We start from the raw sequence: 18,473 nt of genomic DNA on the forward strand, positions 1-18,473 counted from the left end.
TCTGAGCGAGTCTTTGAAGACTCTTGTGTATTTGAAGACACATAGGATCACTTCTGACATAGTTGTAAGTACATCTGAAGTCAATGGGAGGGAACACAAACCCCAACCCTCAATGGAGGAATATCAATATCATATTGTAAGAGTATGTAGGCTGGGATATATTGGTGTAGCCATCTTTAGAAAATAAAATCTGCCCTAAACACATAGAGGAATTAATAGGAGTACAAATGTCATTTATAAGAATAACAAAGAAGAAACGATATTTAGGAATAAAGGAGAAATACGCAAAATTACATGAAGAATGCTTTCAGTGCTCCTTAAAGACACAAAAGTAGACTTCAACTAATGGGAAGACAACTCTTGTTCTTGAATAGGACAACACGACCTCCCTGACTTAATTCACAAATTTAATGAAATCTCAGCAAAAATTCCAACAGGCATTTTTATGGAGCTGAACAAACTGATACTAAACTTAATTTGTTAAAATAACCATGTAAGAAAAGTTCAGAAACTATTGAAAAACTAAGTCTATAGGGAGAATTGGCCTACCAGATATTAAAACATGAGATATATATTTAAATATATATAAAGTGTGGTAATGAGGCACGAATAGAAAGATATACCAGTGGAATAACATAAAAAATTGAGAGATAGAAAATAATATATAAGAAAATTTATTACATCATGAAAATGGCATATCAAATCTCTGAGGAAAATTAGGCTTTTATAATAAATAGTGCTGGTATTACAGGAATAGCCATTTTAAAAATGGTAAACTTAGATGCATACCTCAAGCATTTCATGAAAATAAAGTTCAAATAGAGGAAAAAGAGATCCAATTGTAAAAATGAAACGTGCAAGAAAAGATGGATGAATTTTTTGTATAATCTTAGTATAGAGAAAGACTTTCTATTACACAAAATTCAGACAGAATAAAGGGAAAGACTGATAAATCTGATTAACTTAAAAAATTGTATGGCCAAACTGTTACCAAGCCCTAAGGGACCGGTGACCCGCAAGTGGGTCCTTTGGCCCGGAGTCGCTCACGCCAATAGAATGAGACCAGGTTTGGAACAGCAGAGCAGAAACTTTATTGTTGATCAAGGAATGGAGGAGGCAGAGCTCTTGCTCTAAAACACCTTCTTCCTGGAAGACAGAGAAATCAGGATCTTTTAAAGGGCAAGAGGTTGTGGCGTCATCAGGGTTCCGGGAAAGGGGCAGAGACTTCCAGAACAGTTGGTACATGTGCAGTCCTTCAACTCCTTTGCACATGGCACCGCATGTGCCTAGCAAAGTACACGGGGGTGGGGGTAGGTGGGGTGGGGAAGGGGAGATTTATATAGTAATAGTAATACAGTAATAAAGCAGAGGCAACTTCAGATTACCTCCAGGTCCTTCTGCCCAGGCACTGCTCCCATGGTTGGGTTAGAGCTGGTTTAGAGCGGTTTGCCATTGCGATTTCTCTGAGACAGAGGCCCAGCTCAGCTGAAAAACACCTCAAAGGAAGATGTTAGGTGGGGGCCAAAGCTAAGTTTATCTGTTAGGAATACATGTCAGTGAGCCAGGGATATGTATGGGTGACAAAACTACCACTAGACAACTGATAAACTGGAGGAAAATATATGCAGTAAATATCACAAAGGGCTAACAATTCTAATATATATATATATTTAAAACTATTTAAAAATATTTTTAAAAACTAAAATGAAGGGGAAAGTATTTCTGGCTTCAGCTTTGACATGTAAAGAGCTTGGAAGTCACCACTTCCATCCTAACAAGAAAAACAGCTTAGCAAACTGAATACTAACAAATTTCCTTTGAACTCATCAGAGAACTGAGGTCACAGGGCAAACCACCACTCTGAAATCTGGACAGGCAAATACAGAGATTCACAGCCAAGGTCAGCTCACCTGGAGTGAAGGTGCTGCAGCCTCATCTGGTAGGAATACTGACATGGTACTGTTGACCAACATGTGGAGGCTACCTGTAGACTAGTCCAAAGGTGAGAACCCCCAGGGGCCCAGGCTTAGGGTAGCCTTCACACTTTCACGGGTTTTACCTCCAGGGACCCCACCAGGTTCTCACTGTGAAGATCCAAGAAAAATTCTGTTGTGTTTCTGGCAGGGAAGAAAAGTAACTATTTTGAAATAAGCCCAGAGTGTTCTCCATAACAAAGACCTATTCTCCGGGTGAAAAAACCCTTACAAGGGTCTTATCTACTTGAAAGAAGGGCAATTATCCAACTCCAGCCCCCTATAGACTTCTTGAAACACTTATGAAGGTCACAGCCTAGGGCTGTGGTCTAGGCCCCCTAGGGACTGAGATTCAATCACAGTATTATAGTAGGCATCCCCTCCCCTACACCTTACCACCACATCAACAGGTTCCAGCATAAATACAGTCAGAAAGTACGTATATCTTCAAAGAGTGAATGGGTACAGGTTAAAAACACACAGGCACTAGATGTGGGACAATTTCATCATCAAAATAAATATTAATAGTAATGGGTTTTAACCCATTTAATAAAATAGGAATCAATTAGTCCATATAAATATAAATTAATTAAATAATTAATGATAATTTGTTTATCTGATTTGTCTCTAAATTCATTGCCCAATTATATTCTAAGCCCCTAAGTAGTCAATTACTTAATTAATTAATTTGCAATTAAGCAATAAGAGAGAACAGAAAGATTGCATTTATGGTAGAACACCAACTAATAAATGCAGAGGGAATGATGGTGTTAGTTTTCTCTTTACTTGTCAGGGCTTACCCCAAGCCTCTTCCGCCCGCGGAGACTCAGCGCGGCCGGACTCACTCTGTGATCATGGTAGTGCATCTCCACCCGATGCTGGTGGTGGGACTTTGTCGTGGCCAAAGTTAAATTTCTCAAAGACCCAGAAAGGGCGCTGCACTTCCCGCAGCCTGCATCAGCAGGGCAGGAACACAGCAGGCCCTCTCGGACTCCAGGCCCCGCCCTTCGCCCCGCCCCCGCCCCTCGCTCCGCCCCCTTAGCCCCGCCCCCGCCCTTCGCCCCCGCCCCTCCGTGCCCCTCTCTTGACGTCTTGCCCCCGCGGGCATCCGCAGCGCGGCGCCGGTTGAGGCCAGCCCCCCAGGTGGGGGTGGAGCTAACGGCACTCGCGGTCCTGGCGGTTACTGACGCTCCTTGGAAGCCAAGCCGAAACTCCCTGATGGGTATTTGAAGTCATGAATTCACTGGCTTAAACGGAAATATCGGGTACCTGGGAACCTGCAAGTTGCCTTTTCGAAGCCGCCTTTCCCGCCATGGCCCCCATCCCTCAGGGCTGCCAGGATCCGCCCTCCGGACCCTGGTGGTCTGGCTCCCCGCAGAGCGCCCCCTGGGCCGCCGGGCTGAACGGGCCGCTGACCTCGGTCAGGCCGCTTACAAGGACTGCCCCAGCCGTTTTATTAAAAGAAGAAAACCATCACAGTGGACAGACCCACCTCTTGCACTGTACAAACAAGAAACAGTGGCACAGGGAGGACGCACAGGAGCAGAATATCTGTGGTACAACTTTCTGGAGCTTGAAGTTTACTACAAGACGTGGAAGAGATGAAGCTGAGTAATTTACGAGAAAATCTTCTTCTTCCCATGGAAGAAAAGACAGAGAAAAGCAGAGGAGGGGAGAATTGCCCCAAGACAACAGTTCAGTCTCTGAAGTTTCACCGAAGTCCCAGGCAGAGGGCTAGCTTGACGATAAGGCCAGCCTCCCCTCTTGTCTCCCAGGAGGCTCCAGGCCATCCCTTTAAGCTCAGTGGTTCTTTTGGATGATACTTTTGAATGCCGTGGAGGTACCAGATACCACCTTGATTTTAATACCGTGCAGAGAATGCCACAGCAGTTTGTACGCTCCATCTTCCACTGGACACAATCCTCTTGACTGGCCATCTGTGCACACACCGCAGCGTATGTTTCTTGCACTATTCCCCCCCGCCCGCAGGTCTTTGCATCCAGCCCCTGACGGATCTCCTGCACTATGTCGTTGGGCTCCATGCCATGCTCGATATTGAAAATGCAGGGAGTATAGCTTGACCTCCCCTCATTCTTTGCTTTTATTCCTGCCTCGTCTGTCTACCATGTGAAGTTTCATCGACTCCACTCTGGTTTGATCTCCATGCTGGTTCTTTCTGGCCAACCTGAAACCCAGGTGTCTGACTGTGAGGTTGGAGAACCTCCTAGTGGCCCTGGCTTTTGCCAGAGGGGGAGGGCGGCACACCATTGGGCTGCCCACGTGGAGGTGGTTTGCCTTGGAGGATCCCCGGCTGGAGGCAGTTGTTTCTGTCTGGGGCTCCACCACTGCAGCTGGTGCTGTGGGGGGAGGGGGGAAGCCTCTGGCCATGTTGGGGCCTGGCTGGGGGAGTGGTCATTGTCTCTGGCCAGGTAGGGAACTGGCAGGCACTTTGACTGGGATGCTGGCCTTCTGCCTTGACTCTTGATCCTTCACAGGCCGCTGACTTTCTGACTTATAGAACAAAGCAAAGGTGGGAGTGGCAGGCTCGCTAAAACTGCTCTTCTTTGGGTTGACAGAGACCCAGACTGAACCGAGAAAGACTGCAGCTGGGGAGCAGCTGAAGGTGGGGCTCACAGTGACGGTGTAGCCCTCTACCTGGGGGTTCTTGCAGACCAGGAGCAGATAAGTGGCCATCACATTGCCGTACTCCTGGCCCGTCTGTGAGTCTTGGATCTGGTCACACCCGTGACCCATGGATAACATCACCTCAGTTCTGCTGGGTGTCCTTGCAGTCGGTGAATAGCTCAGTGTAAGGCTGGAGTTCCTCTTCCTAGCCCATGTTCACCCATGACTCCTTCATAATGTCTTCTAGAGTGCCTCTGCCATGGGGGTTGAGGGTCAGGAATCTCTCTAGCAGGTTTTCATGCTCTACAGACATGTAAAGGGGAATATGGTATATTCTGCTCAGTACCCACTCCCACAGCTCCCCAAAGTTCTGTCCATTAAAAGGCAGGGACCTGGTGGCCACCATATAGAGGATGGCTCCAGGCTCACACATCCCCACAGGCTGGTACTTTTGGGCCCAGAAGAGTTCTGGGCAGCATAAGGGGAACTGCCACAGAAGGTGTTCAGCTTATGGCCAATGGTGAACTTGTTGCTAAAGCCAAAGGCTGCAACCTCAGTGTTCAGAGCAGCATCCCAAAGGTGCTCTGGTTTTAGGTCTCTGTGGATGATACTCTCCTGGAGGCATACTATCTGGAGGAATTTCCTCCGGCCTCTTTCTTTTTCATATGGCCGGTAGGTAATTGCACGCCTCTTCAACACTAGCGTGCTCCATGACCAAGTAGTGTTTCTTGGGTCTTGATCACCTCGAACAGCTGCATGATTTTGGGGAGATTCAAGCATGATTCCTTCATGCTCTAAGCTTCGAGGAATGGTCCGTGGAGGCTGGAGGACTCTTGCTAATGACCTTCACAGCCACCTCTGTCCCAGTCAGGATGTGCCAGGCCAACTTGACCTTGGTGAAGCTGCCCTGGCTGATGGTCTTGAGGAGCCGGTAGTTGTTATGTGGGTCTCCTGATCAGCAGGGATGGCCACGAGGACCTGCAGCACAGTGACACTACTAACAATACTAACTAAACAAACTACCTAACAATACCGACAAACTAAATAAAAATGAGAAAAAAGAATAAAGAAAAAAGAAGTGAGAAAAAGAAAAAAGAGGAAAAAAGCTAACTGTGGTTAAAGTCCCTCAAGTCACCAAAAACCAGCTTCCTGGCCTAAAAGAACCAAAAACATAGCCCCAACCAGGGCCTTGTACAAGTGCTTGGGATTTGCTAATAGTGGCTCTTCATGAGGTCAGAGCAAGAAACGGACCTAGTATGTCTAGGGATGATTCACAGTAGTTTCCTCGCTTTTAGTCTCAACAATGCTTTACTCTTTAAAAAAGACAGGGAATACCCCAAAGCACTTTTTGTTATATGGGGTACAGTGATTGATATTTACCTCATTAGAAATTACCTGTAGGATTCTTTAGTGGCCTTTTCATTTCTAGTTTGAAAATCTGTAATAATTTTTGGCTTTTCAAGAGCTCATAATGTCTACAGTTAAAATAATTCAATTCCTTTTTCTTTAAACCCTGAATGATTAGTCTCAAAGTGATGCCACAGTTTAACTGGCTTCACAATAACTATTGACGAAGACTCTGTCCTTGACTAAACTTTAAGTCAGCTCCTCTAGTCAGCTCCTCTGTCCTTGTCTGGCCTGTATCACCCGTTTGTAGCAAGAATCTTGCAAAGTCTGTTTACAGAGAACCCCCCCATCCTCAATATCTGATCGGATTCCTCATCCCACACCCTAGGTGTCTGACCACCATGGCCTGCCTTCAGCAAGAATCCTGATAGGCCTGTTTAACCAGAATTCCCTCATTCCTGATGTTTCCTCTTAGTACTTTTCCATCCACTGACCCCAACTCTGTTCCTTGGATATAAATCCCCACTTGTCCATGCTGTATTGGAAATAGGTCCAGTTCTATACTGAGATCTCTTTTCCCCTGTTGCAGTAGTCCTGAATAAAACCTGTTTTTACCACTTTAAAATAAAAAAAGGAAAAAGAAAAATCTTTACTTGTCAAATATCATAGTAATACTTGATTAAGGGAAGAACCATCAAAGTATGTTGGTAATAGTGGTAAATGTTAAGAAACAGGATATTTACATATTCTCAAATACTTCTCTATAAAGTACTTATAAATTACAATGAGCAAGATGGTAACTTTACAGTAGACAAACTGGCAGAGGCTGCCTTACCCAAGTGACAGAAGTTAATAACAGCAGTAATGGGGTAAACCACAGTCATTTGCCTCCCACTTTAAGGCACTGGGAAGACAACATATGAATTCATGATATTCCTGACAAAAATGTAGAGCTACTAGCTAGTCATGAGAAAATATCAGAGAAACTCAAATTGAAGAACATTGTACAAAATAACTCATCTTTACTCTTCAAAAATGTTAACGTCGTGATAACAAAACAAAGTAAGGAACTATTCCAGATTGAGAGTCTAAAGAGAGACATAGCAGTTAAATGTCATGTGTGATCTTAGAGTGGACTGGTTTGGATCCTGGACTCAATTTTGTTTTTGCTTTTGTTATAAAGGATATTATTAAGACAATTGATGAAATATGAATGAGGTTTGTAGATTATACAATAATGCTATCTAAGTGTTACCTTCCTAATTTTCACATTTGTGCTGTATTTAGTAAGAAAATGCTGTTATTCTTAGGAAATACAAAGTATTTAGGGGTAGTCTGCAACTTATTCTTAGTGGTTCAGGAAAAATATTACAGTATATATGAATAAAGAGAAAAAATGATAAAGCAAATGTGCTCAAATGTTAACAAATGAGAAATCTGTATGGAGGGTTATAAAGAAGCTCTTTAATGTTCTTGTGACTCTTATTTGAGACTGAAAATATTTCCAAATAAAACTTTACCACAAAAAAGGAATAGTTATTTGTCAATAGACATATAACAGTTCAAAAATCTTTTAGGTATTACTTAATTACTCAGATATTAATTAATTGCTTAATTAAACTCAATCAACATTGATTCAATACCTCATGTCTTAGAAAATATAATCAGAGTTAGAATATTGTTCCCTTCTCCACAATATAATTGAGCAATCAATTTAGTAAGGGAATAAATCAGGCAAACAACTTATAATAATAAAAGTCGGAGAAAGTAGAAATATTAAGTACGTGAAAATATGAACAATGTCCTATGAGAGTAAAAAAAAAGAGACAAATCCCAGAACTTATTTCAAGAGGAACTGCTTTGGCCTCAGTGATAAGAAGAAACTTAATTAGTGATCAGTAAATTCCAAAAGATCTTGAATATTATTTTAGCTTCACTTAAAAAAAAAGTTTAGTATTTATAAAGATACTAGTAAGTTTCCATATCTTTCAAAGAAATATTTGTTTATAAAGACAATTCCATTATACTATTTACAACTGGAGTTAACATCCAAAAGAGGCTTTGAGGTTTAGTTGTTTCAAATCAACAGACCACTTACTTTTACCTATTTTTTTACAAATTCCATGCATGTCAACAAAACTGAGAAAATATTAAATATTACTATTTGGTTACAAATTTTAAAAGGAAGATCATTAGGTTTCAAATGGTTTGACTCAGGGATTCACAATGCAGTGATTTTCTACAACAAAGATTTGGTCTTGGACAGTGTGTAACACACAAATAGCAAATAACAATTTAGGTCTTTTGCAGGATTAATGAAAACAAATTACTTTCCCTGCGCTCCTCACTGGAGTGTATGCACTATGAAGACAGGGATAAATCCACACTTGCTACTATGTCTTCTGGGCCTAGCACAGCCCCTCGTGCGTAACAGGTGTTTAATAAACATGCATTAAGTGAGCAAATAAACAGACATTCTTACAGTAGTGGCCCTCATAAACACGTTAAATTACATCAAATAAAATCCTGTTTTCTATTCTTTCCATGAGAATAAACATTAAAAAGCATGACTAATGAATTCTATTTAAGCAGCCAAATATTTTCCTACCAAAACCGTCTTCTTCCAAAGGATCTAGAGTGAGCTTACAGTATAAGATTCCAATTATATAGTCATTTAAAAGGAAAAGAGATGTTGAAGCACTGTCTCAATTTATTCACTTTTATTTACACAAGTGAGGAAAAAAGCTTGGAAAGGAGTAAGGAATGAGGGAAGGGAGGTGGATTTCGAATTCTCCAATTTCATTTCAGCAAGGTCCAAATTTATAAGATAAAAATTTATTTTTATTTCATTTGTTATATATATGTATTTACATATATACATAGATATGAAACATAGATATATTTAGCATAGATCCATTTTATATACAAAGATTCACTTACAGTTTGTGGTCATATCATGACTACAATGATAAATTTAAATCTATTTAGATTTTACAATCTGAGTTTGCATTTTCTACTTTCTTTCTGAATATAATTAGATGATTCACCAGATATATAGATATGTTCTTTTAAACAGCTTCCAGGATTAAAATAAAAATGTGATATTCCAACAAGATTAATAAATTTGCTACAGTTGAATACAAAACCACCTCTAATGTGTCTAGTCATCCCTGAAAAAGAGCTCAGTGGAATAAGTTATATATGGCTTATTATTGGAAGAGAGAGAAAGACCTTCTCAGTCATGAATTCTAAAAGAAATATCTCATGAAGGGTGTCCTGTTAAAATATCAGAAACAAATTTAAAGTTGGAAAAAAGTAAAATGAAGATAAGAAAAAATTTAAAAACCTTTTTAAGGTTTATACAACTATATATCATGTTACTTGTAAGAAAGAGAAAACTGGCCCTGAGAGCTGACAGCTAGCTGCTAGCAACCAACAGCTATTGTGCAGTGTTCTTTGCAGGAAATAAAACATTTCAGAGGCTATCAACACTAATCAGATGAGGTCACTCCATGACTTGGATGGACTGAGACAAGAACAAGACTACTTGTAATCATGACTGACTCTAGACAGGAACAAGAACATAATGCAGTCTCTTGCCTTGCAGTTGACATAACTGACTATTAATTGATGACAGCTCAAACACCATTTTGTTCCTCCTGATGCCTAGATAAAACTTAAGATACCTACTCATCAAACTGCCTCTGTTTGCTGACAACACTCAATCCACAACAGATGCTTGCTTCCTTAACCCCTATCAAAAATGACAGCCCATTCTCAGACACAGTGACAAGCCCATTCGAATTGACTCTTGCATTGACTTTTCATAGTTCCTCATGGTGTTTGATTTTCCTTGCTGCAGCAAGTTAATAGACCTAAAATTTTTGACTACAAGTGTGTTCCTGGTGATCTTCGGGCAGTTGGCTTTTCCACTTAGAAGAAATATGGTGCTGCAATTTCTAGCACCCAACACAGTATCCAAAAGATGCAAACAAACTAGGAGCTCCAAAGAGTCGTGATATACTAAGTACTGAGATCCAGAAAATATTTGTTTACTTTGTCATCATAAGGAATGTGTTCTCTCATCATTCACTGGTTCACTGAGGTGCTCTCTCTTCTCTCACTCTGTACTGTCTTCGGAGGAAGCCCTTCCAAAAAAATCCCTGGCCTTGTAGTGCTAAGCCCCATTTGGTAATATGGGCATTGTCCTCTTTCCTGGCCTCCGATGCACAAGACTCAAAGAGTCTTCTAAAGAAGTAAGAAGTCTCATATGGTCAGATTGAAGTCTAAGTCTGGAGGACTAAGGTCTCAGAGCTGATTAATTCTAAGTTCCCTAAGGAATTCATCTATTCAGGCCATCCAATTGCCTATGCCAGAGACCTAATTCTAACTGTAGGTAATGCACAACTCCTTTCCCAAATATCTGGCTGTATTTTTTTCTCTAACTCCCAGTCTGAATTCCTTCTAAATATCTTCTTTTCTGAGAAGATGGCTGTAGGATGCCCATTGATTTTCATTGTACGCTTGTTCATATGGGTTTAGTGAAATGACATTAGAACATGTGAATTACAAATATGTACTTAAAAGCACCATATTTCAAATCTACTCACTTACATATTCTTGAAAAAGATAAATACAACCAATAAAACTATTGAAAAATTTAGGTGGAAAGAGGGATTTAGAAGTAGGTAGATCCATGTGTAAAACTCAGTTTAAACACTTTAAAAAATATTACCTTGGGAAAATTGCTTAATTTTTTCTGAAACTTAATTTAAACATCTTTAAAATTACATAATTTTACCTTCTTGCTCTATGAATAAATTTAAATGTATGTTAAGCTCCCAGTACTATCCGTACCATGAATTATGTCTGAAAGCGAGGTTGCCTCCAGAAATCTATCATTCTAATCACTATAGTTAGCAATCAGACTTTTCCTGCCTGGGTGGGCAAGCATTATCTTGTGCTATTCTTTCCCACTATACTATAAGCACCTTGAGCACCGGGACCAAGACTCATTCATTTATCTTTGATTTCAAAGAATCTAGTGGCACTCTTTGCTATAAAAATAAAGTTTACTCGTGCATTAAACTGTCCTTGATTGAGTACTACTACTTTCTCTTGGTTGATTAAAAAAGAATTATCACTTAGGGTTTCCATTTTAGAAGGAAAAGAAAAGTTAGATTTCTGCCTTTGGTAATTATTCATTTTACATATGCTAGGGTTTTAGTAATTATTCACTTTACACATCATCAGGGAAATCTAAGGAAGGCAAGAAAGACATTATGTTGACAACATAAAGAATATCAGAAATCCTTATTATCCAGTACCTGCTCTGTCTCATGCTTCACTCCCAATTAACACGAATTGTACAATAATGTTGGATCTTTAGTTGTATCAAATTACTAATAACAATAGTGAAACTATCCTCTACTACTTCTATTTCTAAGATTTACTATGAACAAGTCCTTCTCTCCTCCCCCAAGGAACATACACACTTGGCAAACACTGAGGTAAGCCAAGAAATCTTGACATTTAGCTTTAGAAACCACTTCATGGCGTTTATAGAAAGATTCTAAATAATTAATCTTTCATTTGTATGTTAACTATAACATCCAAGATGTAATCCAACATTTACATTTTTGAAGTAATTTGACATAATTTCAAACTTTCAGAAAAGTTGTAAGAATGGTACAAGGAATACCCGGGAATCCTGCATGCAGGTTACAACATTTGCTTTCTCCCTTTTTCTCTTTCTCTCTCTCTCTCTATGTATGTATGTTATATATGTGTGTGCATATATATACATATATGTGTATATATATACACATACTTTTTTCCTTAAACCATTTAATAGTGAATTCAAAACATGATACTCCTTTACCCCTAAATAGTTCAGCCTGATTTCGGAAAAACAAGATAAGATAGTACTTGACTTAAAATTACTGAATCAGTAAATCAGCATAAATACTAAACTATTATCTAATCTATAGACTTTCATTTAGATTTTACCATTTAGCCTAACATATTTAAGTGAGACATGACACTAGTCTTAACTAAATTCTCCCAGAGAATGGCAATTGTAGAAACAATTTCTGATTTATTTTAAGATGCCAGTATGACCTTGCTGCCAAATGTGTGACATTTAATAATTAAAACATTGTAATAGATGAAATTACAGACAAATTTGCATCGTAGACCCAAAGGCAAAAATTTCTACATGATGTACGAGTAAATCAGACAATATATAAAAATGATGATATATCAAAACTTTTTCAATTGATTCAGAGCATTTAGAGGGATTGAAGGCATTGTTCAATGGATAAAGCAAAGTGCAGAAAATTTTGTGTATATTATTCAAAGGTTATTTCACAAAAATAATTATTTGTTAGTGAAATAACCAAAAATAGAACAGAAAGATCTTAGAGAAAGTGTGTTTCTGAGAAACTCAGTGCAATTTTAAAATGTATATTAAAGTATGAAACCTATGTGTGGGTAAGACCAGTTCAAATAAAAAAATCCAGAGGGTATTTATTCTGTTATTTAAAGTATACACCACACTATAATAATATATATGATAAATAAAAATGGAAAGGACAAGTATGTTATTTAAAGGATGGAGACAGGAAAATGGCTTACTGCATAAAAAATTGAATGTTATAGCTCTACTTTTTATCATATAAAATGATGAAAATCAAATAGATGTAAGAATAAATTTGAAAGATGAAACTTGAGACCTATGAAAGAAAATGCAAGAGAATATTTTTGTGACATCAAGGTGGGGAAGAACTCCTTAAACAAGAGTCCAAAGAACCATGTATTTTATATGTTAGGTTTGACTATATGAATCTTAATGATGAACACCATGGACAAAGTTAACTGGTGGTTGACAGGTGCGAAAAATGTCATGTCAAAACAGACAAGGGATAAGAATCTGAACTATGCAAAGAACTCCTACATGTCAATAAGAAAATGACAGGAAATAGGCAAATGAAATAAAAGGAAAATTTAGATAAAAAGTCTAAATGTTTAATAAAAACATGATGAAGCATACAACTTCTCAAGTGTCAAAGAGTGCTAAATAAAAATGAGATGATAATTTACATCTCTCAGTTGTAAGTCTTAAAAAGAAAAAATTGTATCAAATGTCATTGAGGGGTGATAAAGTGTAAAAGTCCTCAAGCATTGATGCTAAGAATCAAAACCAGCAGAGTTATCCTTTAGAACAATTAGTCAGTATTGAGTGAGACAAAGAATATGTATCTATTTCCCATGACCCATCAATAACTCTCTTATGTATACAGACTGGAAAAAAATTACAGAAAGGGGTGTACCAAAATGTTCAGCATTGTTTGTGTTAGCAGATAGTGAGAAACAACCTAAGAGTCCATCAGTAGAGGAATATGTAAATAAAATGAGCTAGGTATATTTCACAGTATCTATATAACATAAAAGCACTAATTATTTGTGCACAAAACGATACGGAATGATGTCAAAAGTAAGTACGAAAAAATAGGATGTGTATAAATACGAAACACATTTACACAAAAACCTATGCTATATATTGTGAAAGTATGTGTATAAAATAAATTATATTATCTATGAAATAGAGAGGAAAAGAACTGAGAATTATAGTTAAAAGGGGAAATAATGATTGCTGATGATAGTAAGCCGTGAGTTTAGGAGTGAGATTATCTCAGGTCTGCCCGGAATTCCAAAAAAGGGAAATACAAAGGCAAACAAGGAAATAGCGACATGTAAACTGAATAAGCATTTTCTAAATAAACAATAAGAGGAGATAAATTTGTCAAATATGAATGATATTGGAGAAATGCAGTTCATGAAATTAGAATACCAGATAAATCCAAATGTCTTCCAATGGGACATGTTACAAAAAGGAGACTAAGCAGTGCCAGTGGGGCCATTTGCAAATGAGGCTTGTGCAGCCTCAATATCTGCTCCAGCAGCTGCCACAAAACGGTTGCACTGTAACTGTTAGCTGAATAAAAGTGAATAAATAATTGGATGCTTGCTACTTTTTATTAGCCAGTTGGTAAGGTGAAATTTGGTAAGGGGACTGAAGAATCAGATCTTTATTGTTAAAAGTAAAGTCTTGCTTGGGAAAGAAAGAAAAAGAAAACAATGAGGCCATCTGGCCACAAATACCCTTCTGGTCTAACTGCACATCTTGTGCTTATTACCTGTGGGTATAAAACAAAATGCCAAAGTGCTGCTTGCAACTGATCCAAAATTAAACAGTGCTGTATTGTAGCTTCTGGATGTTAAAGATGTCATCTCCGGATTATAACTATAGGAGTTTAGTCTCAGCCTGAAAGTCAATATTTTTCCCTTATTACCTACTCTGGACATTCACTGCATATATGACTGCCAGTGAATAAAGAATGAGAGAAAAAGAATGTAGCATAAAAAGTCTCATGTATTTCATATTGTCATTATAAAACCTGTCTACATCAAAGGTACAATATGTCAACTGTCTGTCCCATGGCTGTTTTCATATGTCTTTAGGTAGTAAAGAACACTTTCGCATTTAGACTGCAGATTAGGAACACTTTATCACATTCTCTTCTTTCTCCAGACTGTCACCTTGTCAATGGCCTTGAAGATAATATGCAAAATTGACATTCACATATTGAGTTATGTAAGAAATTTGTTCAAAGAACATAAAAATTATTTCAATAGCTCAGATTTTACCATTTTGTACTACACATAATGAGTTATACCAAAATATTTTCTTAACTAGATTTTCTTACCATTACTACATTTGTATACATATATGGATAAAATTTTGCATATTTAAGGAACTGTGTATATTTCTTGTTATTTTTTAAAATAAGAAAATATAGTCAATGGGAGAAGTGGTTTCATCTCTAAAAGTTTTGCTGCAAAGGGACATATACTACAGAAATAAAGCAAAAATTTGGCAAAATAAAGAACTATTCAGCTAAACGAGGGGCAGGTTCAGAGAAGGTATATTCAAAATAATAGAGCTAGGACATTCACTCAGTCCACTAGGAGGTTGAGTTAATTCTCACCAAGAAACAACGATTTCATGAAATAAAGTCTGCGTCCGTATGGTGTTTCTTTAGTAAAAATGATTAGATGGGGGGCAGAAGGGAGAGCTTTGATTGGGCCCTTGAACCAGCTCTGAGAAGCAGCAGAATGCAAGGGCTTTCTTGGACACACTATGAGAAGGAAGATGCTCCCTGGACATCCCCTAGATCATCAGAATGTAACCTACGTAAAGATTTTAGCTAAGGTATGGGACTAAACATTTTTTGTACCAAAAAAAAAAGGAATTGCTTTGAAATGTTGAGTTTTCATGTCTCTCATAAGTGAGTTATATTGATCTATAGGTTTAACGCAATTGGTATAAAAACCCTAGCAAGATTCTTTGACAATATAGACAAGCTTATTCTAAAATTTATATGGAAGGACATAGGCTGTAGAATAGCTAAAGTAATCTTAAAGAACGCAGCGGGAGAAATCACCGTACTCGGTATTTATAGCTACAGCAGTCCAGAGAGAAACAGAGAACAATGGAAAAGAACAGAGAACCCTACATAGACCCACACAAATATGCTCAATTGATTTTTGACAAAGCTACAAAAGCAGTTCAATGGAGGAAGGATAGCCTATTCAAAAATTGCGCCAGAGCAATTGGACATCTATAGGCATCAAAACAGCCCTTGACCTAAGTTTTGCACCATATACAAATTAGATCAAAATAGATCATGGACTTAAATATAAAATGTACAACTATAAAATGTTTAGAGAAAAAAACAGAATATCTTTGAGACATGGGGCTATACTTGATATAGAAAATATGATCTATGAAAGAACAATGCTAAATTGGACTTTATCAAAATTGGAAAATTTGCCCTGTTAAAAAGATGAACGGACAAGCTATTTTATACAATGTATATTAGCATCTCAGAAGACGAAGTATTTGTGTAATTCTACAAAGCACACAATTTCCTGATTATGAGAAGACTAAGCCCAAAGTATTCATTACTCAGTTGGAATGTGTTTTATCCAGATATAAAGTAGTTATAATATGTAAGATTTGGGGGTTCTATATATGTATGCTCTGGAATCCATTTTGATGTTTTCATTTCATTATAGGTTGCTTTAAAGTATTTACAAAATGCTATAGTCCTATAAATACATTTCACAGGGAAGTGATATAATGGGCTCTTGGTGAGACCTGTATTTTGTAATGTGTAGCTCCCTGATAGTTTTCTTTTCCCTGGAAATTGTACTTTGGCCTCAAGGAAGCTTGCCCTGCAAAAGTGCAGGTTAGTATTTGGTTAAACACTCAAGAGGATACCTATGCTGATTCTGGGATCTTCCCTGTTGCCCGTTGTCTCATATTTTCATGTATTTTCTCTAGTTTTATAGTTGATTATGGCTACCCCCTCATCATGGCCAGAAGAAGCCCCTGGTTAATCTCTTTTACAAGATTTTTTTTTTTTTTAATTTTTGGCTTTATTTTCTCTTTAATGTTTCTAAATCTCATTATCCATGATCTATTTCTGTCTTTGTTTCTTGTTTCTATTTATTTGGGCTTATAATGCTTTCTTTTTCACTACACTATATAAACATCTAACTCATGAATTTTATTTCATTTTTTATGGAACCTGAATGGGTTAAGTGATTATTTCATCAGTTTCTCTTTTTCCTGTTTAGTAAGCAGTGGAGGTAAGGATTTACACCAGGGTTTTAACTCTGTAGTCTCTTGGCTTTTTCTGATCACTAGGTTCAATCTTGGAAGCATGGTTTCAGTGGTCTCCCAGTCAGGCCTCATAGGATCAGAGGTCAACGTTGCTCTAGTAACTCAACTAACTTATTCGCTCAGGAGTATGATTCTGTTGCTTCTCACTTCAGTGCTCTGCCAGTGTGGTTATCTGGCTAGTGTCTCTCTGTCACTCCTTTTCAACTACTGCTAACTATCTTTATCCCCTCCAATTTCTCTCTTTATCATTTCTGCTGGCTTGTTGCTTCCATTTCCTAGTGGCTCTGCTTCCTGTCATCTGTCTCCATATTTTTCCACTTTTTACAATCTTACTCTCTGTTAATTCTCGTTATATACAATGCATTTAAACTCTCCATTAGAAATTATTGTATTGCATTAAAAAATTGTGATTTAGAACCAGTTACCTCTAGTGAGCAGAATTCTTGTGGCAGTCTAACATACAGGGCTCTAGAAAACCGTACGTGTCTGTCATTGAGTCTGTAAAGGATCCCTGGTTTATGCTGGCCAAACTGGTAGAGCAAGATAACGTGATACCTATCATGGTAATCCTCTGTAAGGAGCTACTTTATTCAGAATGGGGCCTATGGATGTGACGTTTTCTCGGAGCATTGTGTCCACTATATGCACAAAAGCCATTATCTGTCTTCCAACTCTTTCTTATTCATGTTACTCTCACTTTTAATAAATAATAATATAGATTTATGTGTGCGTGTGTGGTTATGCATGAGTTTGTGTGTGTAAAATCCTCCTTTGTTTCTCAAAGGCCTAATATGGACAATCTAACCCAAACCATTTGAGAAATAATGAGATCTTGATTAATTCAAATTAAGAATAATTTGTTTTCTTATGAACTTAATCTTTGTTATTATTATTTTTCTTCATAAAATATAGCATAATAGTTAATAGCACAGACTTTGGATTCAGACCAGATTTGGATTCAAATATTTTCTCTATCAATTTTTAACTTGCTTATTTAGGTGACATCATTTACATATGCTGAGTTTTAATTTAACTTTCAGGATTCTTTCAGCTATTAAATGATATACTGCATATGAATACAGCTTATCACAGGGCCCAGGTTCATATGAATTCAATTAAGTATTTATTATTACTATTATCATTTTCTGTTAGAATCCCTCTTAGTGAGATTAAGGAGAAAAGAAAGTGGTAATCAAGCTACTGTTTATATGTCTGATATCAAGAGTTATGCCATTAAAATTATATTAATTTTAATTGGCAATGTCTCTATTTTTGAAAGTAATAGCCACTCAGTTTAGCCATTGCATAAAGTTACTGTGATTAATTTCGAAATAATCAGGGTTGTGTACGAAGTGATATATTTACATATTCTAGCACTATAATACTACGACAAAAGTCACTTACCAAACTTTTAAAATTTTAAATATAACTACTTCAAAAACAATCTGGACGTGTGGGAGAAATGCCAAGTCCTCTGCGATTTTGAGAAAACTAGGTCAGTTATGTTATTTCAGTTATTACACTAAGATACAGTCATGGCCTTGTAAATCTTAACTGACTTTTGTTGTCTTGTAAACTCAAATCACACTCTGAGGAAAGTAATTGTTTCACTCTAAGTAACATGTATTTTCTCCTTTATTACTGATATCACAAACCTCTATGTCGTGTTAAGGATGCTAAATATTAAACAAGCTTAACTGATATCTTCTTCCTTGAATAAAATAACCTCATTGGATACATGAACAGAGGAATTAAAGACATATATATCTGTACAGGTA

General features: G+C 37.6%; 1 protein-coding gene and 1 long non-coding RNA gene across 2 annotated transcripts in view; one reads left to right on the forward strand and one right to left on the reverse strand.

The window, feature by feature from the left end:
• Nucleotides 1–931: 931 nt before the first annotated feature.
• LOC147913336 (uncharacterized) lies at nucleotides 932–2,470 on the reverse strand. Its single transcript, XR_015548831.1, has 3 exons — nucleotides 1,911–2,470; nucleotides 1,386–1,485; nucleotides 932–1,146 (listed from the first exon to the last, which is right to left on the reverse strand). It is a non-coding gene; the product is annotated as an uncharacterized LOC147913336 (long non-coding RNA).
• Nucleotides 2,471–5,406: 2,936 nt separating this feature from the next.
• Nucleotides 5,407–18,473, forward strand: part of SGCZ (sarcoglycan zeta) — a 187,572-nt gene continuing 174,505 nt past the window's right edge. The window contains exon 1 of the mRNA XM_087418255.1: nucleotides 5,407–5,529. Coding sequence (XP_087274381.1) covers nucleotides 5,407–5,529 — 123 coding nt within the window. The remainder of the gene's footprint in view (nucleotides 5,530–18,473) is intronic.

The sequence above is a fragment of the Ceratotherium simum genome, chromosome 28 (assembly GCF_057802395.1).
Source record: "Ceratotherium simum simum isolate JZ-2026a chromosome 28, ASM5780239v1, whole genome shotgun sequence".
In the NCBI taxonomy this organism is placed as follows: Eukaryota; Metazoa; Chordata; class Mammalia; order Perissodactyla; family Rhinocerotidae; genus Ceratotherium; species Ceratotherium simum.